We start from the raw sequence: 26950 nt of genomic DNA, 5'->3' as shown, positions 1-26950 counted from the left end.
AAGATGAAAATCAAATGCGATAGAGCAACGATTGAAAGTGCGACAAATTCTAGTGAAAGGCTCAATTTGCGCTTAATTTGTACGAACACCTTCCACACCGAACACCTTCCACCTTTCAGGGTTGATCGAAGTGGACGTCAAATTGGACGAAGTTAAAGTTCAATTGAGAAAACAAGCATCAATTCTCGTTCGCAGAAGATCTGAAACGAAAAGCGTCTTATTTAGATACGTCTCAACGTTCAACTCAAGAGAGTTCGCGGGACAGTACCAGACGGGATTTTGGGTTATAACGCTCTACCGCGGACCAGGTGTTCACCGTACGTCGGGTATGCAGAAATACCGTGAATACAACGTGCACAGGCCCACACATCATCTATTCATCGACTTCAAAGCCGCATATGATACAATCGATAAAAATCAGCTATGGCAGCTAATGCACGAACACGGATTCCCGGATTAACTGATACGATTGTTCAAGGTAACGATGGATTGGGTGATGTGCGTAGTTTGAGTGTCAGAGGCATTTTCGAGTACTTTTGAAACGACCAGAGGGTTACGGCACGGCACAGTGATGGTTTTTCATGCCTGCTATTCAACATCGCTTTGGAGGAAGTAATACGAATCGCAGGAATTGACACGAGTGGTACGATTTTCGAAGTCCGTTCAGCTATTGGTTTTGCCGACGACATTGTTGTCACAGCACGTAACTTTGAGAATATAAAAGAAATCTACATCAGACTTAAGATGGAAGCAAAGTGGACCAGACTATGTCATCAATATATCGAAGACGAAGTACATGATAAGAAGATGCTCAAGAGAGGACAATGTGAGCCATCCATCACGAGTTTGTATGGTAGGTGGTTGAAACATTGTATACTTGGGCTCACTGGTGACCAACGATAACGATACCAGCAGAGAAATTCGGATAAGCATCGTTGCAGGAAATCAAACATGCTTTGGACTCCGCAAGACGCTCCGATAGAATAGAGTTCGCCGCCGTACCATTGACTATCTAAAAGACACTCATTAGACCGATAGCTCTTTACGAACACGAGACATGGACGACGCTCGGACCAACGCGCGCTTGGAGTTTTCGAAAGGAAGGTGGTGCGTACCATATATGGTGGGGTGTAGATAACGGACGGAATGTCAAGGAGGCGAATGAATCACGAGTAGCATCAGCTGTTGGAATCATCCATCGATCACACCGTGAAAATCGGACGACTGCAGTGGGCCAGGCACGAAGCCAGAATGTAATCCGGTGAAAATGGTTCTCTATAACGATTTTCAACGAAGGTGCTCAAGAAGGCGAGGTGTACAGTGAGCAAGGTGGATCGATCAAATGGAGGACGATTTGCGGACCCTTCGCAGTTGGCAACGTGCAGCCATGGACCGAGCTGAATGGAGAAGACTTTTATGCGCTGTACAGACCACTTCGGCCTTTATTGTCTGATAATTAATAAATAAACAAAGTTTACAAAATATCTTGGATCTCCAGATAGTCAGGATCCGATTATTCAACGCACTAAAATTCTAATGTTTGACTCTTCTCCTTCTTCTTTTATGTACAAAGAAAAATGTTAGAAAGAAACTCAAAAACTATGAAAAAAGAAATCCAAGCTATGCAAACATTTTGTGTGCGAGTTTTTAATTAAAATAAACGTTTCTGGAGAATCGATATTCTTCCAATTGAATTGTGAAAGCAAAAAAGCGCCAATCAATTCTGGGTGAGACAAGGCTCAACGGGTTAGCTAGCTTTAATATGAAATAACCAAATATGTGCTTGAACTTTGTGCATAATTCCTCTGTTTTACCTATTATTTTGCACTTTTACAATATTGAAATTATGAAATTGATATGAAGAAAAAGACAGAGTAACCAGGATTGACATTAAGTTACCGAAAATAGAGTAAGGAAGAGCTCACTGTATGTTTTATATTACGACATGTAACTCGATAGCTTCCAATGTCCTCAAAATCCTTACGCCTTCCTGTCCCTTGCTATTCGAACTGGTAAACAAACAGACATACATATTAAATGTAACTTGACTGATGGCATCGTGTCAAAAAGTAAGATGACAGGTCATCAAAAGATATGTAGGAATATGAGATTTAAAACCATCAAATGAGCGCATCGGGAAAGCGAGGTCATTTGCCCTACCACGCATACTGCATCCGTCAAGCCTCATGCACTGCACTACGCATAAAGCATATACGACCACAGAAAAAAAATGTCCCATATGGTTACTCTGTTAAGGATGCGGACAGTGAGTTAATTACTGTTTGGGTAATAACAAATCCAAATGTTTTTTTTTTCTTCCTGAAGGGTTCCAGTCGAACAAGTTTATTTTCCAAGTTTTTTCTTCAATTTAAAGAGAGGATTTCAAATAAATGTATTGGGTTGCATGTGTAAAAATGATTGGATTTAGAAGGATACGTTTTCAGTAATGTTGTAACTGAAAAAAAGCTGTCATTAACCGTTTTGGGTGATTGATTACCCGCTATCAGGCTGTAGTTCTTGAGAAGACTATCGATTTACTAATAACTTTATTGTTTTGCTGTGATCAAATAGAAACAAAATCTGCTTACTTTTTCTGAACAATATGCAATGCATTTTTTTTTTCATTTTCTGCACGTGTTCGCATTTTTTGCTATTCTTTAAAAACGAACGTCCAAAATGATATCTTTTTTATCACATCTCATTTGGTGAACATGTGTTACGCATTTGCTGTGTTTTAGAAGAGATTAATTTCCATTTATTTGGAAGTGTGCCTATACAACATTTTTTTCATATTTCGTTTGACCCATATTTTCTAACAGTGAGGTACATTGCCCCCAAAATCACGGGACAACCAATTCGAACAACAATATATAAATTGAACTAACAAACACATATTACATATCAAACTAAAAACTAACAAATCACATATCGCAAGAAAAAATATTCATCATGCTTCCTATAGCAGTACCAGTTTTGTGAAGCCATTGAAGTAAACATTTTTATCAATTTTAAGCAACTATGTGGTTTCTGTGTTTTGTAACGATTTTCAGTACCATATTTACATAATTTCTTCCTCATGACTTAAAATGTTGTAAATAATCCTTATTTGCTTCAATAATTTTATTTTCGTTATTTAAAACTCTAGAACTCGAGTAAATTCAATATTTTTTTACGACCACTATTTGCAATTGCCTAAATCTCATCAAATCACACATTTATATTTAAAACGATGTGGGTCAGTGGATATTCACATAATTATTTTACAAAGAGACTATATATTTGTTTTGCATGTTGAAAATAAAAATGCACCTGTTTTTACTTACACATGACTATCACAATAACCAGTACTACTAAGAGGGAGTGTTCATAATGTCCCTACCTCCCCTCAACTACAAATGCAATATTCAGTTATCCTTACTTTTCCAACTGACTAGCATATCGTAAACAGTAGCACATAAGATCGTGATCTTATGGCACTCGGCATTAGTGTTGTTGTTATTCTCTTCAATAATAAAAAAAACGAACTCGCGCGACACAACCGACGACAAGCACCGCGTTGAATGTTTGTAGCGGAGAAACGTGCGTGCGTCGTCGTCGTTCCATAGAGCCCACATGTGTTCACGATCCCGAAGTTCTATTTCTTCCTTTTCTTAAGATCCTCATCGAGAATTCCAACCCATCCCAGATACGGCGATCGTGGTACTCTTATTTTAGTCATTCGTTGCAAGACGCTCGATCCAACAGGACGTGCTTTCCGATTAGTCATCGGGTTTTTCTCGTTTTCCGAGTTTTCCGCGCGTTGCCGTTCGCAGTTTTTCAGTTGTGTAGAAAAGTTTTCCGTTAGAGTTTGTTTTTTGGTTAAGTGATGCGTTTTTGACGAAGATGTTTGAAAATAAAGTATATGTCGTTGGTCAAATGGGAAGTCAGCAGTACGAAATTCCAAAAAGTGTTGATATTGGCGTTCCAATTATGAACTTTGGCAATATGTCTTTACTAACGCCAACAACCCCCGGAACTTTCAAAGACCCAGTTTATTTCGGTGAAAGTTGTCCTAACTCAAAAGTGTTCTACGGTGAAAAAATGAAGTGTTCGTTCTCGCCAGCATCGTCGAGCCACTCGTCATACGGAGATAACAACGCTGATGTAAACAACGAGTCTCCAATGGTAGACTCGTCCGAATCGTCAATCGATAATTATAATCATCAGTCATGTATGATGCAACAGAAGAATGAAGATTTATATTTCAAGTTTGATCCTGAGTACATCGAAAAAATGCAGTCTTCCGTTTGTTTGTCACCTGCCACAACTATTGGTACCCCATTAACTTCGAATAGTATCGTCAATTCAGAGTACTACAACTTCAATGATGTAAACTGTCAATCTAAGAATCAGAGTCCGTGCTCGTCTCCACCCCTTGATCCTTGGATTACAACATCGCTTTCGATGAACTTTTCTAACCCACCGAATATGAAACGATCCAACTCACCGAAGCACAGTAACGTTGAACTACAACCAGCTTTGCAACAGTTGCCTTCCATCAAATCAGCTTTTGGAAATGTCATACAGTTCGACGACGGTTCTAAGAATTTTGGACTACAATCATCTCATGCCAACTACATGATTGATTACTTCGACACCAGCTTTTTAGATCAGTTCAGTCAAAATGTAGAGATCAGCGGAGATACTGCACAGCCGAATAACATCAAAGATGCCTATAAACACCCTGAAGAAAACTACAACACCACGCAATCGACGGAAAAACCCAACCGGGAATTCAAGGACATTTGGCATCAGCAGCAGCCAAACGAAAACGTCGGAACGGTTTCCATCAAGCAGGAAGCTCATGAGGACGATGATGAGCTGGAAGACGATTCCGACCGGGTGTTGGAGTGCCTCTGGACGGATTGCAATCAGAAATTTCCCGACCAGGGAACGCTGGTAGCCCACATCGAGAAGACGCACGTCGAAGTTAAGAAGGGGGAGGAGTTTGCTTGCTTCTGGCTGGACTGTCCGAGGCGGTACAGACCGTTCAATGCGCGGTACAAGCTGTTGATTCATATGAGGGTGCATTCCGGCGAGAAGCCGAATAAATGTCCGGTAAGTGAGGAGTTTAACTAGACATTAGTATTAGAAGACTAGTGTATTGTTACCGTGTTTTCATATTTGGCAAATTGGGAGATGATAAATTTATTGTCATATTTCTGAAATTACTACTCTTTGAACTTGTAACTTTTCCACGCATATTCTGAAGTCTATAACAAGTCTTGGATCCATCTTGGTGTGCCTTTTCCACCAAACTGAAAAACTGCGAACTCTTCAAAATATATGGTTGTCATAAATGTCCTTGTTCGCAGTTTATAGGGTTCGACTAAAACAACCGTAGGAGTTTTAAAGAACAAGTATGGCATTCCGAAAATATCTTGTGATTCTGAGTTTATACACTCAGAACTCATTGAATTTATATGATTTATTTAAAATGTATGCTATGAGACTATGAGCATCTGAAATTTTCGATAAATGTGATAAGATTTCAATTATGTACATTAAAACATCGATTATTCGAATTCGTTTGACTGGTACCCTCTAAACAATCTTTCAGCGAGCCGAACATTTCAATATTAACCTTTTCCCATGTTTGTTTTCTTAGATAGTTATGTTTATTTAGTCCAGCCAGTGGAGGTCTTACTGAATAAAAGGTTTACGTTAACAAACAAAAATATTAGAAAAAAAACTGAAAAATAGGTTCGTACATGCGTTGGCGTGACACGTTGGAGACATTTTTCTCATTAAAAGGATTGTTATCAAAGCCTATTGTTTTAGTTTATTATCCCGTCGATGCTTCTAACACATATATGCTTGGAACATCAATATTTCCCAATTTATTTTCGATTTCTACACAAACTAGTAGGAATTTTACTACTTTAACCTTTCGGGACTCGCATGGTTCTGGATCACTCATGCAATCCAACCGCTGTTTAAAACAAAAAATCGTACTTTTTTTTGAGGTGTGGTATTTCTCACAACAGTCAGTGCCTAAGTCCCCGAGGGTGTGTAGGAAATCTGAAGATCATAGTGAACTTGGTTATGTCGGCATGAAAACCTGCACAAGTAGCACTTTGAATTCAACAGTCGTTATTACTCTGTCATATTTCAAACAAATTAATTGTATTTTTTTTTTCAAATTTAAGTCTAGAGTTTCTAAGTATGGATTAAAAGTCTTTTCGGTTGATTCGGCTGAGTAATTTGAATTAAAATGAGAATGTAGTTTAACCTTTCCGTCCCCAACGTCTGTTTTTAGGGGCTTTCAAAAATCTAAACTGCTGTAAAAATCGCATTTCTTGACCGATTCTTTCGCAACAAGTTTCATTCCATCCGGATGGATCCCAATTTTTTATTTATACTAGTTTCGAGGCTTTCCACAGTACGGTTCCAGAATTATTCCAGATTCCGTTGGGGTCAGTTGTCCCCAAAATAAGTGGCCATTTACAGTTTTAAGTCAAAACAGGTCGTGCGACACCTCAAACTTCATGATTTCACAAAGCAATGACGCGAATGATATTTTTGGGGTTCCTGGCCCACTCGGACTCAATCTGGCCACATCATTCCCAATCCATAAAAAATAACAAAGCATTAGGCCTACATAAGGTATGAAACTCTCATAGCTATCGCTTTTATTGCAACTAAATATTGTGTTTTTCTGCCGATCTGTCTCATGAGATGTAAGATTTGGGCTCAAAACACATTAAGTTAAATTTTCATCAAGCACACTTTCAAAGAGTGTTCTATTCAGTAAGGTCACAGTCACAGGTCACAGTAAGGTCCGATGACTATGATTCAAATCAAATCATATATTTACACATACATAGCTAAATTATGACTAGTTTTGATTGCTTTATTTTGTGTTTCTCTTGAATAATGCTTTGAAGAATGAAGTATGTAGAGAATTATTTGAGCATCCGCTACAATAAGGCTACAATTAGTAAGAAATTGGTAATTTATCTTTTTGTATACAAAACAATACCTAAGATACACCGGGGCAAGTTAAAACGTTTTTTGCCTTTCTCGTATAACAAAGTTGTACCGAAAGGCTATCATTTCACTCCAAAAACGAACTTTTGATAGAAGCCTCGGAAACCCATAGTGCTATATATCAATCGACTCAGCTGGACGAGCTGAGCAAATGTCCGTCTGTCCGTATGTATGTATATGTGTATTTGTGTGTATTTGTGTGTGTAAGTGTGTGTATGTGTGTGCACAAACGATTTGAAAAACATTAGACAACTTTTAATATAGTAATCGTGAACCGATTCTCTCGCAACAAAGTGCGTTCGATAGAGGGCAAAGCCTAGTTGGTCCTATTGAATTTGATAACGATCGACCGTTGCGTTTAAAAGTTATGGAAAAATGGTACATCGAACTTTATTAGCACCATTTAAAGTTGGTGTCAATGCGAAAAGTTCTGTAAAAAAATCACCCTTTGATAAATTTTGAATCCTTTTGCAAAAATGTTTGATAGTTCGGACTAAAGATTAAAGATAAAAAATTGCAGCCTTACCAAACTTTTTTATTAATATTTTGAATTCGAAAATTATTTTCTTATTTCTACATGTTTTCATTCAGAAAATATCTTTTGCTCCATGTTTAAGAAAAAATGGCAAAATAGTAGGCATTGTTCTAGAAATTTGAATATCAAAAACCAATCAAAACCCACTTGTGTTGTCCCATTTGGATATTTACTCGCATTACAATCTCATTCAGGATTTTGATACTTCTTCTTTTTCATCAATGGCTCTACATTCCAACTGGAACTTGGCCGGCTTTTCACCTTGTATTCGATTAGCATTTCCTCAGTTATTAATTTAAAGCTTTTCTATGCCCGACATTGCATGAGTATGTATCTTGTGTGGCAAGTACAATGGATACACTATGCACAGGGAATCGAGAATGTTTCCCACCTGAAAACATCCTAGACCGCACCAAGAATCGAACATCGAAATCCTACGCCTTTGCTCGCAAGGGTACTGGAGACCCCGAGATTTTGATACTTTTTTACGCAAAAAAAATAAACCTAAATATAGACCATTCAATTGTCCCTTAGCCATGCATACAGATAAAGAATTTTACATATGTCAAATTATTTGGAAGATTGCAGTTTTTTTAACTTATTGGTTGTTTTTATTTCTCTACACAGCACAATAGGAAAAAAGGAGGTATTTTTGGCTAAAATTATGAATCCTGCAATAAACAGTGGTATTCATTAGAAATACTAGAATAAGAGATCGGCGAAGACGCCATCTTGTTTCCAATCGAACCGTCAAAAGCGGTTCCATTTCGACTTGTTTACTTTTTGCCTCCATAAGAAGCAAGCAAAAAGTTCAAGTGCTGCCAGAATCATTTTCACGATTTCATGCATTTTCATACGTTGCCATTCCGACAGTTTTTCACTCCGCCGGTCTCTGGTTATAGGGTTGCTAGTATTCATCATAAAAACATAGATAGAAAAGAATAATATGTTTCCTGAGCCTTCAATGGGGTATGAGGCCAATTTTCGGCATAGTATCGATTTTTGTCATATTCTACAAAACCAACGGAATTTGGTCACTTTTTGGCTTGCAATAAGCCTGTTTGATGCTTGATAAAATACTAATGGTCATATAAACTGTATATTCGTGTCAGAGACAAATGGACACACCACAGATTTCCTAAAATGATCAAAAAGCACTATAAGCTTCTGGTATTGAAAATTCACTTAGTAGAATTTATTAAACCAATTAGACCAAAGGAGGGTAGAACAGATTCAATTAGCGTCATATTATGACATCAACAAAATGGAATTTCATTTATTTGATATTTCATTAAGATTTCTTTCATAATTATAAAAAGGTATTATGGCAAAGAGTTATTCAACACACTATTCATCCAACACGTTATGACACGTTATGGTTGAATCTATAATTCGATCCTATAATGTAGTAATGCCAAAATTGTAAATTTTGAGCAACTTCCCTTCTCATTGCGTAACGCTTTTTATATGATAGATGATTTTTTTTTAATTATGCGCAACGTTAAGACATAACCATCCCCCTTAAAATGTTATGTAAATTGTGTTCGTCACCAAATTCGATTAAAGTGGCATTATTGAGTATCTCGGATTAAAATTGAAAAATAAGAAGTTTACCAAAACATCTGATTAATCCCCCTAGCGTTAATGTTGTCTTTCTCGTACATTATAAGAAAGTGTATTTTGGCCATAACTTTTGAGCCCATAGTCCGATCCAGCCTATTTTTTATAGAGAACAATGGACCAACGTTTTCTGACGAATGAAACTTGTTGCGAGTAAATCAGTACAGAGTAAGTGCTTAAAAAAGAGTTGAGACCATTTTTGCTCACACACATACAGACATTCACACACACGTACACACAGACATCACCTCAATTCTTCGAACTGGGTCGATCGGTATACAACACTATGAGTGTTTGGGCTTTTTTTTAATGCTTTTAGAGCGATCATATAGCTTCTACGTATACTTAGTGCACAAGAAAGGCAAAAATGGGCAATTTTTAAAATTCATGTATCTTACAAAATGGTGAATTCGGGCAGAATTTTATTCATGGTCCTCAAAGCTTAAGGTGGTTATACAACAAAGCCACAAATCGGCCATCTTGGAAACCACGTGTTTTTTTCTAGTGATTTTTCAAGAGCACGAATTGAGAGAACCACAACGTCCATGGAGATGGAACATCCATAGATCGTTTGCTTACTTATGCTAAGCAATCGACTTTAATTTCAGCATTGTACGAAAAAAATTACGCTAGATTTGAACTTTTGATAATAGGAGTAGAAAACCGTGTGGTGAATTTGAAATTCACCACATGGCTTGATTGTACAATCACGTTAAGAGTTCAATAGTGTAGTGCAGGATGTTTTACTGCGGGGTATTGCGGGGTACCAAACTGTTTTGTTCGTTAAATATTGCGTAAAATATGCTTTTACAAAGCTACTAAAAACTGAATTCTGGACGGAGCTATTATTACATTATCAAACCTATTGCATAGATCTGTTTAGGAGCATTGTAACGATATATAAATATGTTGCTTTTGAGATGAAAACATTGGAAAGCTGTCCGTTTTCCCAAAAAACGTAAAAATATCATTTCTAGGAGGGGCTAGTTTGAACGACCCCCACCCCTCCCTAAAAAATCTAAAAAATAAAAACCGTCCTGATTATAGAAATATAGGTTATAAGCTATATATTCATCACATTTTACTCGCCCAAATCGAAAATTGGCCTTTTGGTAGTTTTGGCCACACCTTTATATGGGGCTGTCCTATTGTGCACAGATAGAAAAAGTTGTTCAAATTAACCGAAAGTAATGCACATAACGGGAATGCCAAAAAGAGCGTAATCTTAAACGATATTTTCGCTTGAATGTATGCAATTTGTATTGCATTATGTCACTATTTAGTCGACTAAGTGGCATAATGCTATACAAATTGCATACTTTTAGGTTGAAAGTGATAGAAAAGATTCATGTATGCTCAAAATAGTGTAATTTTCTGAGCCTGTTTTTTTTTGCGTTGATTAGTTTTCATTATTTTTTTCTGTGATGTTAACGTATTTGGAAAATTTAACGACAATTTACTCAGGTTGGAGAAAATTTAACTGGGACTCTTATTGTGCGAATAGGGGTAGTGTACAAAAAATTCACAAGCACAAATTCAGTGAACCAAACTATGCACTACGCTGAAATTACGGATTACATTCAGGGTGAATCATTTTTTAATTCACTTGAATTGTGCGTCTGATAGTTCGGTTGTGGATTCTTTATAAATTCACATTTATTAACCAACGTAATAAACCTCTTGATGGGACAAAGAGGAGGCTAAAATGGATCTACCATCGAAGCTCTTCCAAACAATATTTTGGGACCTTTTTCCTTGGCACGCCAAAAAGTGTGTTTGAATTTTGCAACGGGCGAAAAGTAAACAATGGCAGGAAGTGCTTTTAGTTGCTGCTATCGTCCTGGAATGATAGTCAGAAGGTGAGTTTTGGGGAGTAGTTTATTACGTTGAAAAGAAAATCAGGGCGTTCAGCCATTTCCGGCTTAATTACAGCTTCCGTTTCAACTTACCCCGCATTTCATCTATCCCGGTGTACCTTATGTCGTTTTTGGCATCCTATCATTAACTGTTTGAAGGATGCGTGCCCAGAGGTCTCACTTGCCGACTTGCCGATCACTGCGATGTTATCGTATACTATATCTAATGTAGTCTGGTATTTCAATGATGAAGTTAACAGATTCTTCTCAATCAATGCGTCAACTGAGCACGACCCTGACCTATCTGAGCCTTTGTTATCTCCAGTTATCTTCAGGAATGCATCAGATCAGAGATCTTTTGAACGCAAACGGTTTAATTGTTGACTTCACAGATCTATTTGAGTCTCCATCTGCTCTTCTAAAAACTGATCTTCATCATAAGCCATTAGGTTTAAGTGTCGACCCCCCTTTTCGTGATGGAGGATCTGTGCCAAAATCTAGCGTTGATTACGACTTCAGCAGATGTTATTGCTGCCCTGGACTGGAATCAGGTTATGGATTATATTTCTATAGTATCGTCTTCTTAGTGTTCGAAGAGTACATCTTTAGTAAATTACGAGGTTACTATTCATGCAAGCATGAAGTACTTATGCTCTGATTGTTGTGTAGTCTTCCCTCCCTCAACTTGTTTAATAGGGCAGAGTTTCGAACCAAATCAATGTGTTTTAAAATCATGGATGACATAAATAAGGTACCTCAATATTATTCAAAATTCAGTTAAAACCAACTGACGTGCATTTTTTTATTGAGATGCATAAGTTTATGGTTCATACTGTGGCTACCACGTATCGATAAAATATTGATCTTTAGTTCCATGAAATGTATTCTTTGGATTTTGACGATGTTATTAATATATTTCTATACTAAACAGCATTTGTTAAGCCGGGTTGCTTAGCTAGAAATATTGAATTTTCTACTATCCGTTGATAGAAACTTATTTAACTGATCTCCATATTTTATACATATTTTTAATTTACTTAAGGACACTCTTCACGTCATTCAAACTTAAAAGTAGGCTAGATGTACCAGTTGTGGCTATATCACCAGTTGTCGCACTAGTGCTTTATATGCCAAATGGCCAATCAAATCACCGCAAACCAAGTTCATATCGATAAAGCATATTCATATGATACGATAAAACCTTTGATCTCCTCCAAAACAAGTAAAGCATAATTGTAAAAATTGATTTTGCCTAATTTTTGACGTCCTTTGCACCAGTTGTCGCACTAGTGGTCCCTATTCGGCCAGTCCCATAAGAAAACAATGGGATTTGCCAAATAAGGAACCAAAATTAAGAATAGTGCCCCAACTGGTGCATGCGTTCCTATTATGGATTAATCAATTTTGAGGATAATAACAAATTTTATTGTGGTTTTCACAGCTGTTCTAAGGAACAGGAAGTAAAACCTTTCGCTTGATATATAAAGTCCACCCACATGCCTTTTACTTATTTTTTTAAAAATAGTTGTTCTTATGTATGGCGACAATTGGTACACCCACCCTACTCGTGTTTTGAAGGGCACAACACTCAATACGGATGCAAGGCAGGACGATATGTTCTTACCAACTGGATACAAGCGCGGCGAGCTTGCAGCAGTTGCTTCCAAATTATATGGAAACTATTGAAATGTATTTCAAACCTGATTAAATTGACTTATGTTGGTTTTTCAATGTCAAGCACATAAGGATTTGTAACCTTTTTGTTATGGGATTGATAAAATACTAATAAAGGGCTATGTAACGTATTTGGCTAAGGTGGGGCGCGTATTGCCCAGGCACTTTTTGAAATCCATTTTACACGACTTTTCAAAAAAGCTTTATTACGTGTTATATGTAACATTTTTATATGACTACTCACAGGCGATGCATTTGCGACTTCCTGGACCATCAAATAACACAAAGTTAGCATAAATTGCGTTGAAAAGTAAAAAGTTATCAAGGTATTGCCTTAGGGGGGCATATTATACCGTCTTACCCATCGATTATCATCATCGATTTTATTTTAGAAATTGCTGAAATGCTTCAAAATAAATTCCAAAAAATGTGATTTTACGAAAATAATGAAATCTATTTCCTCAAAGTGCTATTTTGATCGCTTGTCAATTGTGTTCGTGAAATCGACGATATCGAACACTGCAATGGGAAATATTTTAATCTAATGTGGACTTGTAGGCTCCAACCTGCTGTTTGTATTAGATCACAAACCTGTCTTTAAAGCATGTTCAGATGAAAGTTATCACTAATATCTAGAAAAAGTATCTAACCATCTTTGTTCTAATGTATATGTTCAATTTCTCTCTATTTTTTACAGTTTTCCGGATGTGAGAAAGCATTCTCAAGGCTTGAGAATCTGAAAATCCACCAACGATCGCACACCGGTGAGCGACCCTACAACTGTCAATATTTTGGCTGCACCAAAGCCTTCAGTAACAGTTCGGATCGAGCGAAACATCAACGAACCCACTACGACACGGTATGTGTTTTCAAACCAAACTACTAGATTTTTCATAAATAACGTAAATGATCTCTTTTCTGTAGAAACCCTACGCCTGCCAGCTTCCGGGATGTTCCAAACGATACACCGATCCATCCAGCCTTCGGAAGCATGTGAAAAATCATGCCTGCCGAACGGAAGGACATGGCCGTCGCAAATCGCACAAGGAGTCAACCGTTTCCCATGGATCCGCAGTGTCCGGCTCCACCATCGATTCGTTGCGACGGCACTCTGAGTCGTCGATTAACGCCCACAGCGAGATCCCGGTGACTCCCTCGCAAGTAGACACGAGCGGCGATAATGCGTTCGAATTTGATGAAGTTTTTGCAGATGCCGCGACCCAATTGGTTTCTGACAACGCGGAGTACAATAGCACCTCGTGTCCCACGACACACGCATTGAACTTCAATGATATGTCCAGCTGCTTCATACGAATGATGCAACCGGAGAACGTACCCAGATCCGAAGGTAAATCCTGTCAGGATGAATTCATTTCATACGAATGTGTGAAAAACTTCTTAAGTGACGAAAGTTATTTGAATGAATACCCTATGGATGATAGTGCTATCAATATAGACATCGATCAAACCCAAAAAGTGATTCCACCATTTGAGTACGATTTTTTCAATAGCGTTGTTTGAAACTTCAACCTTGTTGCTTTAGGTTTGCATGCAGACTACTGTTTTTTTCTCCCGTTAGATTTGAGATTAGTCTATTTCTGTAAAATATACTCAATACCAAAGAGCACTCCGTACTTAGCCAATATAGCTTTAAATCTTGGTTCTTCCACAGCTGAAAGTTATTTGAGATGTAATGCTTTATTTAGATTATAAGATCTCGATACCTGTACGACCCAACCAATCCAAAGGACATTGCCAAAATTTGACTTGTATGTAGAAGCATGTTTGATAGATAAGGATATTGATGTATACAATATAGTAATGGTCTTCCGTTACGATATGATTAGAACATTTATTTTCGAGTTCGGAAAGCAAAACAATTATCAGAGATATATGTAATTGTTAAGTTAGTTCAAAAGCATTTGTGATCATATGTTTTAACGTTGGTTTCGAAGCTTTATTTCGCTTCTTTAAAAGCAACCTCCGCTGAAATTTCAACGAACTAAATTTTATGGTTTTTATATGTATATTATTTTGACGAATCCATATACCCAGTTATACCAGTAAAATCTAAGATCTCTTTAGCATAAGCTGCCAAGTAAATAAAAACAAGCATCATTAATAAGAATTTCATCGCTTTAGTATTTTAATTACCGTCATATGAAAACATATTGGTTAGTGATGACACTATATTTTTCCGTCTATTGACTAGTCTTTTCCACTAGCTGAACATTCGTGGTAATTTTTACTATTGTTTATAAAATCTAATTTTTAAGGTTACTTTAAGCCTGTCCACAGTTGATAGCCGTTACTCAAACCTTTCGGACGTGTATTTACCTCTTCTCGTATTTCGGCGTGCTCCAGAATGAGTGTTAGAAAGAATACTCTGGTTGTAGATTTTAGCGTTCTTCCAGTGCGGCCTGATGTCGCACAAGTGCAAAAGTTTTTGGAGAGTGAAATCCGCTTGAACCTCGCGGATGTAAAAAGCATTCAGTTGCACAACACACGCAACTGTGTTTTATTGAAATGTTGGAAAACGCCATGAACCATTGCATCATGACGTCATACGACAATTTTTTTTGCCCATGATCCTTGCATCACATCAGCTACGACCCGAATAGGGTCTGACAAACCCCATTGTGCAGCACTCTACACGAGAAGGCCTCGAGAAGGCCAAGGCACAGGTCTTGATGAGGACGTTGATTTTCTCAGGAAACTCCTTGCGCATCAGGGTGCCCCACATATTCTCGTGATTGAGACGGTCGAAAGCTTTTTGGAAGTCAATTAATACCAAGTAAAGGGACTCTTGGAATACGTTGACCTGCTCCAGAATGATAGTCCACACAGGATCTTCCGGTACGAAATCCGGCCTGCTGCCGCCGGATAGTCGCATCGATCTTCTCCGGAATCCGAGCTAGGATAACTTTGCATAGAACTTTGATAACGGTACACCGCAACATAATGCCTCGCCAGTCACCTTTTTTGGACACCTTCACTAAGATACTTTGCATACAGTCGACCGGGAAAGTTGCGGTGTCCCAGATATTACGAAATAAACAATGCAGTAGTGACGAAACAGTGGCACCAAATTATTGAAGAAAACCCTGATTAATCCACCTAGCGGTGTTGGTGCCTTTCTCGTGCAAAAAAAACTTAAAAATATGAGTGAGTGCTTTTTAGCATGTTTTGCGCATAGAAAATAGTATTTTGGCCAAACTTCTGATTTCACAGTCTAATTTGATCAATTTTCAATAGCAAACAATGGGACAGGATTCTCAGTCGAATGGAACTTGTTGCGAGTAATTCGGCCAATGCTAAGTTCCAAAAAGTGTGTCTACAAAATTTTGTACACATACACACATACACACACATACATACATACACACAAACAGACATCGGGGCAGCAGGGATTTTGTCCAAGGGCTTGACGTCCCCTCCCCATGGCCACTGCGAGTTAGACCGGGACCATCGTCCCTAACCCCTAATCCCAAGGCGTCAAGCGACCCGTGCCGAGGGGATGCATGGCCAGGGGGGGTGAAATAATAAGCTAGGCCTTTAACGGAGCCTGTGGGGTACCTGGGCACCCTCTACAGTAATTGTCCCTTACCGCGTCATGCTGGGCTCTGGCGTGGTGGACCTCTTTTTCCGTGCAACTCGTTGGACCAAATGGAAAACCAAGTCAATTCTTCAATTAGTGGTAGTAGTGTTGGCGACAACCCCTTCGCAAGAGGTGGGTTGTTCAGGTCTCCGTCTAGGAGGCCAGAGGCAATAGTCGGCAGTTCGGTGCGCAGCGCCAGCGTGGGTCACTTAACCATCTCCCAGGCTACGCCGGTAGAGGTTATTGACGGGCCATGGATTGTGGAGGCGATGAACCGCAAACGCGATAGGCTTTCGGCCTTCGAGGTGGCGACGAAACAGCTGGACGCCATCATCGACTTTGCGTCATCGAAGCATAATATCAGCAAGGACCTCAAGAGGAGCTTGCAGAAACTTCGAAAGTCGATGCTGGACGCCAAGCTGGAGAGGGCGGTCGGGACGGCCAAGTGTAAACCCGTGAAATCGGTGGAGTCGAGGTCTACCCAGACTGAGGCCCAAGGATTCGCGGACTCGGGCAAGGTCGAATCGACCGGCGTGCCAGCGAAGACGGTGGTGCCAAAGTCTACCCAGACTGATGCTCAAGTATTTGCGGGTACGTCGGGGGTGACTGCTGCAACGGAGCAGACACAAAAACGGGAGAGACAGTCTCCAGGGGATGAGCTCCCTGGGGGCCGCTCCAAAACGCGGAGGGTTACTACCCCGAACAAGGGTAGTGGGGCTGGGAAGCTGAACCCCGGTTAGGTACCTCTAAAACCGGGGGAGGAAGGACATGGAAAGGTCCGTCCACTCAGGAAAGACGGTGGCAAGGGGTTACGGCAGGCTGAAAGTTCTCAGCCGCACCAGACCAGGGAAATAGAGGGGGATGACGCCTCCTGGACCCTGGTCAAGAACAAGAGGAAACCGAAGACGTCAAGGGCCGAAAAGAAGGCCCAGGCGAACGAGGGTAGCAAGAAGTCTAGGGTATGCGCCAATCGCTCCAGGGGCGATGCCCTAGTCATCACGGCGGACGAGGCTAAGTACTCGGATGTTTTGAAGGCGATGAGGAGTGACGTCAAGCTCGGTGAACTCGGCGCCGACGTACGTCGAATAAGACGTACCCGGATGGGCGACATGATACTCGAGCTGAAGCGGGGCGTCTCGCAAAAGGGCGCCGCCTACAAGAAGTTGGCGGAGGAGGTCCTAGGCGAGACGGTCAAGGTGAGGGCACTCACGACGGAGGTGAATCTAAGGGTTAAAGACCTGGACGAGATCACTGAAGTCGAAGAGCTCGTCACGGCACTGCGGTGACAGTGTGAAGTGGAGACGACCACCGCAGCCGTTTGGCTACGGAAAGGTCCGGCAGGGACCTTCAAGTGCCTGGAACCGGGGCACAAGCAATGGGACTGCAAAGGCCCTGACAGAAGCAATCTATGCCGACGCTGCGGATTGGAGGGACCTAAGGCACAATGCTGCACGAACCCTCCCAATTGTTTGATTTGTTCCAGCAAAGCTGTGAACAGCAAGCAGCCCATGGGGGGTTCGATGTGCCCGGCGTTTAAGCGTGCTGCAGAATCAAAGTGCAGGTAACGCAGCTGACTTGCTTGGCCTCGCCCGAGTGTTTGATGTGCGCAGGTTTAGAGGAAACGGCGGAGCACGTGTTGTTCGTGTGCTCACGTTTTCGCGCAATGCGTGACCACATGCTTGCCACATGTGGTCTGGACACCCCAGACAACCACACATCGCATAAGATAGCATGATTCAAATCGTTTACCGATACAGATTTCATCGAACTCGCATTGTGGTGTGAAGCTTATCAGTTTAATTATAAGTTTTCCCGCATAGTAGGCTATTTTACGAGTTCATTCCAGCTTCATTAGTTGACATCGCATATTCCTACAAACAAACTCAACTTAAATCGAATTATCTGTCAAACGGAGTTTATTATCACAAACTACATCGCAATGAATAACAAAATAACTCGCTTAAAAATCGGGCACATCGCATACATCACCGCACAATGTCGGATAAGAAATACACATATATCGCCTCCACTTTTGTACGTAAAAAGCGTTTTCGCGACTGATAAGCGATGAAATTTGTGCGCATAGGCATCGCATAACAGAAATCCAATTCTATTATGCATGCATTCTGGTTGTCTGGGACTACCCCGGACAACCTAGTTCGGAGGATGTGTAAAGATGAAGTTGGCTGGAACGCCGTTTTATCGGCTATCGCCCAAATCGTCTCGGAGCTACATAGAAGGTGGCGCGTGGACTCAAGGATGGCTAGTTCAGGCGCAAATAAGAGGTGGTCCAAGGGATCGGAGTTGGCGTCATGGGTCATACCGGTGGTCATGCTCTGTGGTCGAACTCGATCCTTTTATCGAACAAATGGCCGCGCGAAGAACAACATGGTATCGTCGCTTTCGCGGCGTCGGTCAACCGGGCGGGTTCCGAGCCCGAGGACGGAAAGGGGTCCTCGTCAAGGCTGGGGCAGGCGTAGGCACCGCGTCGGCAAGTCCCTCTGTGTGCTGGCGAATAGGCCCTATCGCAGAAAGGTCAATTTGGGGTGCACGCGGCATCATCATTTTTGATACCAGTTGTGCAGAGGGAAGCAGGCGCGAAGTCGACCCTTCCCACCTTCCGAGGACATAGGGCGTGGTAAGGCCACCTGGAAAGCCGGCAACGCGCTGGCACGATACCATGGTGTTCTTCTAAAAAAGCGAGTTACGATGTTCGGTGCTGCAAGGACACGCAGCTAACCTCGAGGGTGCGTTGTGCACTGGCCCCCCTTTGAAGCATTACTTTCTGGTTGTACCGAAGGGACTATGGGCTTGGCGGCAATGGAAACGGTTTAGCGGGTCGGGGATGTAGTCCTGCCTCCCTCGGTGATTCCTAACCCCGCACTTCCTGGTCAACCCAGGATGTCTGTTGTGCAGATTCCCCCTCCATTGTTTAGGAAGAAAAAAAAAACACAAACAGACATCACCTCAATTCGTCGAGCTAAGTCGATTGGTATATAACACTATGGGTCTCCGAGCCTTCTATCAAAAGTTTGGTTTTGGAGTGATCATATAGCCTTTAAGTATACTTAGTATACGAGAAAGGCAAAAACAACTGTGAGTTATATTTTTACCTAATTACCAACCTGTCACAACAAATATAATGTAAACTAGGGACGCGTGTTGATTAAATACGATATTTGATAAAAAAAACATAAACTTGTGGTAAACGCAAGAGTTGCAAATCACCCCTTTTGACGGTATTAAAATTACATTACATTAAATTAAAGATTTTATGAAACCCAAGTGAACGGGTTTCCAACTTAACGATATAAAGAAATAAAAACCAAGTTATTATCCAAAAAATATAAAAATTTCAATTACTTTCCCAAACGATTTTACAAGATTTTAAAAGATAAAATGTAATAATTTAAAGTGATGTAATTTTTATCGAGAATTTCGAAATCCCTTTTAAATTTCTGAATATCTGAGTCTCAGAAAAAGTATCGTAGAAGTAGAACTTTCCAGAACTGAAAAGTTCTCCGAATTCTTCAAGCTCTGTCTGTAGATTCAAAAGCTCTGTAGACGATTCATCGGAATCCCGAGAATAAATTTTAAAACTGTATTGAGAAATATCTCTGAATAACGAACTTTTCGGATATCCAAACCCGGAAATGAAAGCAAAAAAAAAAGGTAATATCCATTTTGCCTTGTGAGTTTGATCGCAACAATAACATTCGACGGGCAATTATTTTCTATTGAAAATGAACAAAATCGGACTATGAGATCGTAGTGTGCGCTGTAGAAAGAAGGACGCAAACTTTTATCCCTCCGTCAAAAAAAAACCGTTTCTTTGAAAAAAACCCAGATTAATCCACCTAGCGGTGATGGTGCCTTTCTCGACCTTCGTAAAATGTGTGTGCTTGAAAAAAGATGAGCTAGTGGCTAGGAGTAAAAAAGACAAATTTCTTTGTCCGTTCTATGAAAATCAGATTATTTATGGCAAAGATATTGTAGATCCAGTTGAAAACCGAAAATCATATTTTGTCCCATTTCCGGATGTCGCAACTGCATCGCGAGTGGTGCCCGACTATGGCACAGTTGCGCACTACTCGCGATGCAGTTGCAACATCCGGAAATGCGATTTCGCGGGACCTCGGTTCGGTTTTCAGCTTGATCTACAATATGCTAATAAGAATTTCGACATTTTTGTTTCCTTTTCCAATCCTTTTGACGTACATAACCCTGTTTTATTTCACCCAGTCATATATTTTAAGGATATCACTTTTGGATGTTAGTTGAACTGAAGCTCCGACTACACAAAAAGAAAACGAAAATGTCATTCCCATCACGCGAGCGGAGGGCAATATTTGTTATGATATAAATCTCATTACCGTCTTTCTGCCAAACTCCCGAATGAAGTGGGAGAGACAGAGACATCATCTCAGTTCGTCGAGCTGAATCGACTGGTATATAACACTATGGGTCTCCAGGCCTTTTGTAAAAGTTTGGTTTTTGGAGCGAAAATACAGCCTTTTCGTATAAAAAGGCTAAAATGGTGTTTCGGCCATAACTTCCGATCCCATAGTCCGATCTAACCAATTTTCAATAGGAAACAATGGGACAGGATTCTGCATCGAATGCAACTTGTTGCGTGTGAATCGATCAAGGTTAGGTGTCCGAAAAATAGGTGACATTTTTTGTGATTTTTATGAAAAAAGGTATTTTGGTCATAACTTCCGATCCCATAGTCCGACCTGTCCAATTTTCGATAGGAAATAATGGGAAAGGAATGCGTCGAATGCAATTTGTTGCGAGCAAATCGGTTGAGAATAAGTGCCTGAAAAATGAGTGACATTTCTTACGCAATATTTTCGTATGAATTTGTATTTTGGCCATAACTCTCGATCCCATAGTCCGTTCTGGCCAATTTCAAATAGAAAACACAGGATTCTGCGTCGAATGCAACTTGTTGCGAGCAAATCGGTTGAGAATAAGTGTCCGTAAATGAGTGACGTTTTTTACGCAATTTTTTTGTATGAATTTGTATTTTGACCATAACTTTCGATCCCATAGTCCGATCTGGCCAATTTCAAATAGGAAACAATGAGACAGGATTCTGCGTCGAATGCAACTTGTTGCGAGCAAATCGGTTGAGGATAAGTGCCCGAAAAATGAGTGACATTTTTTACGCGATTTTTCCGTATGATTTTGTGTTTTGGCCATAACTTTTGATCCCATAGTCCGATCTGGCCAATTTCAAATAGGAATCAATGGGACAGGATTCTGCGTCGAATGCAACTTGTTGCGAGCAAATCGGTTGAGGATAAGTGCCCGAAAAATGAGTGACATTTTTTACGCGATTTTTTCGAAGGATTTTGTATGTTGGCCATAACTTTCGACCCCATAGTCCGATCTGGCCAATTTCAAATAGGAAACAATGGGACAGGATTCTGCGTCGAATGCAACTTGTTGCGAGCAAATCGGTTGAGGATAAGTGTCCGAAAAATGAGTGACATTTTTTACGCGATTTTTTCGTATGAATTTGTATTTTGGCCATAACTTTCGACCCCATAGTCCGATCTGGCCAATTTCAAATAGGAAACAATGGGACAGGATTCTGCGTCGAATGCAACTTGTTGTGAGCAAATCGGTTGAGGATAAGTGCCCGAAAAATGAGTGACATTTTTTACGCGATTTTTTCGTATGATTTTGTATTTTGGCCATAACTTTCGATCCCATAGTCCGATCTGGCCAATTTCAAATAGGAAACAATGGGACAGGATTCTGCGTCGAATGCAACCTGTTGCGAGCAAATCGGTTGAGGATAAGTGCTCGAAAAATGAGTGACATTTTGTTGAGTAGTTTTGCACACACACACACACACACACACACACACACACACACACACACACACACACAGACATCACCTCGATTCGTCGAACTGAGTCGATTGGTATATAACACTATGGGTCTCCGGGCCTTCTATAAAAAGTTTGTTTTTGGAGCGATCATATAGCCTTTACCGTATACTTAGTATACGAGAAAGGCAAAAAGTCAAGTTTCTGAGACTAAAGTGAATGTTTTAAAATTAGCAATTCTTAGTGACATTGTTTGTGCTTTTTTGATACATTATGCTGCCATGAAGGTCCAGTTATAGTTGCTGTCAATAAATGCTGACCGGGTGAGCGAAGGCAAGGATGTGAGGACACTTGTTTCAATCCAGAGCCAGATGATGACGATGAGCTGATGTTTCAAAATGAATCAAAATTTTCCGACAATTACCCAACTAATATATATTTGAGACGATATCAAGATTATAGAGAATGATTATGGTTGGATCAAAATGGTCAGGCACAAATAATGGATTGGAAAGTTTCAAATATGGTGAGTCCGTTCCATACTTTAAAATATAAATATTAAAACTGATTTCACTAAATACGGTCTGAGTTCAACGATGTATATTTATGATGTATCATGGATATAAATCTTGATCCCGGAAGTATAAATATATTGCATATATCCAATTGATATCTGAATGTATTAATGCGGGGCTTACTGTTAGTGATAGTGACCTCGGAGTGGACATGAAATACCAGGCACTCTGAAATGGGTCACTGGAGCTGCAGTAGAGCTAGCACTTTCTAACTCCCGGATTAAATCTGACTGTTTTAACAGACAGCTTTCTTCCATAATATCACTGCCAGACAGTGGGGGTTAGTTTACACACACACACACACACACACACACACACACACACACACACACACACACACACACACACACACACACACACACACACACACACACACACACACACACACACACACACAAAATGAACAAAATCGGACTATGTATTCTTAAGTTATGGCTAAAATACTAAACGCTAGTTGGATTAACCAAGGTTTTTTTCATATGAAAACATGAACAGAGAAAATATAAATCAGCTCAAGAAATTATATCAATTCTACAGTGATGCATACGAAAACGAACTTTGTTTTAAATGAAAGGGAAGATCTATTAAGTACGTAACGCAGACATGGGTGTTGTTAACTAACCTCCCCTCTTCAACACAATATTTTGAATTAAACATATATTTTTTAAATCGATCGTCATGCGTCTCAAACTCGACGTTCTTTCCGTGTTTTTACTAAGTCAAGTCTACCAGTCTTGATAGATGATCATATGTTATAAAATAATGGAACAGATGGATGAAAAAAAAACAGAGTGTTTAAAAAATTCATTTTTTTTATTAAAACAAATATTTATAACCTATTTTTGATGTTTTATGAAATGTTACTAAGTAGAACAGAATTAACTAACTGAACGCATTTAAATTACTTCTTCTTATTAATTAAAACAAATGCAATGTTAGGTTGAATCACGTTGTCGTATAAGTGGTTTGTTAACTAATTTAAAGATCTACAACACCGGTAACCACGGTTCGCGCTTGCCATCTTCTACTGCCATCAGTAGTGTCAGTTCTGTCTTCATCACTGCCCATATTGGTTTTCACTAGACCATCTTCACTGGCAGATTCTTTCTGATCGGAATCCTCGAATGGAACTAAATTCAACTCAACCAACACTTTCGACTGACGATTTCGTCGCTTCATCCGTTCGAGAATTTCATACATTTCTCGAAGCGCAGGGTTTTGATTTGCCATTTGGCTGTAGGTCTGCTGGCTACGTCGACTGGTGTTGCCGCTGCTGTTGGAGGTGATGTTGGGTGTGGAACCGCTTCCACCGGTATCCTGATTGCTTTCCAGGTCTTTATACACATTTTGTTTGCGACGGCGTAATGTCACGCGACCACTTTTGATGTCGGCTATCACGGAATCTAGACCTGTAATCGAGAGAATGAGATGACGAGATAATGATGAAACAATACGTGTTCTTGTTGCACGATGCGTCCATTAGTGTGATGCGACAAGTAAAAGGATGATGTCCTGGATGTCCTCAGCATAGAAAATGTTGCATGGATGAGCTTTTTCAAAAATTATATCTTAGAGTGAGTGAGTGAAATAGTTCATCGATGAATGATGCTGGTAATGTTTTATGAATGAGTTTCTACTTCTATTGAGTGCCAACTTTTTTTTAATGCAAGGGAAAAATCTACAGTGGAAAGAAACAACCGATAATGAAAATAGATTGAAGTACCTAAGTGTCTTGCAACGTAAATTGATTGTAGGCCTGACAACTATAGCCGTTCCAGAGACGATAAAGGTCTCCCAAAACAGTGTCTGAAGTAATCATGGATCTCAGCAGGAGCCAGTCGTTGAAAACGATGGGAAGTCGACTAGACAGCCTACTTTGGGAAGGGGATGACATTAATAGTAGCTGAACGGAAGCACTTCACTTCAATCTCTGCTGAGCTACTAGGATGCTTCCATCTGCCATGTGTTCAGTTGATGTTCAACTTTGACGCGATTCGGATCGGAGTGAAAAAATGAATCCCCGCTTTCTACTTGTTGCTTCGCTGAATTTTGTTCTGTATATCCTGTTTCGAGTTCTCACTTCCGGTTAGCAGTGGTAACGACGATTCTTAACGGTTTCAAAAACAACCGAAATGAGTGTGATTCAATAATAAATCTGGTTTTATTACAATGTGGAATGTTTTTTGGTTCTTGTAGAATGGCATGAATTCTACACAGATAACTGGGAAATAACATAAGCACACAGGATAGCGGAAAACGGAATTACCTTGCCTTGCATCAATCACTTGTTAATGGTACTGGTAGTACCTAATTTGTATTTATTGTTTCATAAAAACTAGTGCTTTTAGTATGTGATGATACATCCGTGGAAAAAGAAATTTATCTATTTCTGATAAATTCAAATATGTCAAAGGCAAAAATGTTGTTATAAGTGAACACATAGAAGAAAGATGTTAGAGCCTACAAAATTGGATTCAGATTGGTTGAATCATTGTTGGAATTGGTTGATGATTTTTTTAGTTAGTGATGTGTCTAAAAAATGGAGAACGGTAAAATGGTGAAAAATAATGTTTACAGTCTAGAATGACTGATAGAATGGTAATATGTCACATGAAGTGAAGTGATCGCAAAATCAAATTATCCTAATGGCAGACGACCTTTCAGTTGAGGTGAAAATACAAGTACTGGGAATATACAAAAAAGTGTGGTGATGGTGAAACTGAATGGAATAACCCTAATGGTGATACAATCCCTATTGCAAGTGGCCAAGACGTCCAACACCGTACACCGTTTATATGATATCTTTTTAAAAACAGGAGTTGTTAGTAAGCACAATATTTAACAAACAATTTCCCCAGTGGCATAACTACAGTAGCCGCTCGATAACTGCAAAATGTTTACTTTTCAGTTAACGAATGCCGTTCGATAACTGCAATGACTGCAATGCATTCTAGACGTCAAACGGTTGTCAATCGACGTCAGATGCAATAAAAGTGCATCTAAATGTGCAGCGCAATGTAGCTGTCATTGAGTTTGACACCAATTTGAAGTTAAGCGGTCCGATAACTGCACAACCGTTGCAACTATCGAATTGCAGTTAAAAAGCATTGCAGTTAAATGACTTGCAGTTATCGAACGTCTACTGTAGCTCAATTTTATGTTGTTTACCAAAAATGCATGAGAACGTTCCAAATTCACAAGTAAACCATTTTGAAATTTCATCATAGTTGATTTAAGATAAGAAGGCTCTGGTAAAGGTTGACGCACAAGAGGGTAAGGTTTATTATGGACAAATCGCGAAACAACGAGTTTTTCTGATTAGTCCGTCAGAATACTCTCTAGAGTTGGCAGAGATATTGACATCAGAACAAACTTGGACGAAGGATATTTTCCATATTTCCAGAAGTTTCTGTTCAAGCGTTTTTTAAAGGTGATATCGAGGCTTTTGTCTATTCACTATAAACGCTAAACTGTATGTTATACTGTATAGGGATAACCTGGGATAACTGGGTAATATGTACCCCCGGGGCAAAACGACCTTTTTCGTTTTTGGCGATGTTCCAGAAATATTTTCAAGAATGTTTACTACTGGATTGGTAGTTCTATATCCGAACTACATGCGCTGTAGTAAATACTCTGGAAAAAACTGTCGAAAATGTATTAAAAAATGCCAAAGGGTCGTTTTGCCCCGGGGTGCATATTACCCCCAGTACTATCGATAACGATGATATCGACGGTTTGGTTCGGCTCGGACAGAAAATGGCGTCTCCAGTAGAGAGTAACTATTGGATACCATTTTGACCCTGGGCAAGTTTTGTTTAACCCATCATTTTTTTAGAGTTTTTTTGCCATGAAGCGTTACGAAACCAGAATCCCATTTTTCAATACAGATTTTCATGGTTATTATACATTATTGTTGGCAATGTCCTCCGGACGAAGGAAGTAAGGTATTCCATGAACGTCCTGAATCATGAATAAATACAAAAATACCGAGGACCTATACTGCCGTAATCTGCAAAGTGACGTATGCGCCAAATTACAACATGCATGTTTTTTATTTTTCTGGTAAAGGGCTCCATGAGTACTACTCGTTAACACCATTTTTAGAAAATTGCGTATACGTCACGTTTTCAGATTACGGCAGTATATAAGAAATTAGCACGGATGATGTCAACCAAAGATGGGTCTAATACTTATGAATCGAGTTGAAGAATTTTGTTCGA

The 26950-nt window shown here is 39.7% G+C and overlaps 2 protein-coding genes across 5 annotated transcripts in view; one reads left to right on the top strand and one right to left on the bottom strand.

Annotated features, from left to right (window-relative positions):
• The first annotated feature begins 3725 nt into the window (after positions 1–3725).
• LOC134206256 (zinc finger and BTB domain-containing protein 24) lies at positions 3726–14842 on the top strand. Its single transcript, XM_062681953.1, has 3 exons — positions 3726–5097; positions 13412–13573; positions 13639–14842. The coding sequence occupies exons 1-3, from the start codon at positions 3883–3885 to the stop codon at positions 14233–14235; spliced, it is 1974 nt and encodes a 657-aa protein (XP_062537937.1). The 5' UTR covers positions 3726–3882; the 3' UTR covers positions 14236–14842.
• Positions 14843–23521: 8679 nt separating this feature from the next.
• LOC134205111 (shootin-1) overlaps positions 23522–26950 on the bottom strand; it is a 46926-nt gene continuing 43497 nt past the window's right edge. For all 4 annotated transcript variants that reach the window (XM_062680047.1, XM_062680050.1, XM_062680048.1 and 1 more), the window contains exon 7: positions 23522–24136. In XM_062680047.1, the coding sequence (XP_062536031.1) occupies positions 23706–24136 (431 nt within the window). In that variant the 3' untranslated portion in view covers positions 23522–23705. The remainder of the gene's footprint in view (positions 24137–26950) is intronic.

This window comes from Armigeres subalbatus, chromosome 1 (genome assembly GCF_024139115.2).
Source record: "Armigeres subalbatus isolate Guangzhou_Male chromosome 1, GZ_Asu_2, whole genome shotgun sequence".
Classification (NCBI taxonomy): Eukaryota; Metazoa; Arthropoda; class Insecta; order Diptera; family Culicidae; genus Armigeres; species Armigeres subalbatus.
Note: the sequence above shows the minus strand (reverse complement) of the source record. Positions and strands in the feature narration are given on the sequence as shown.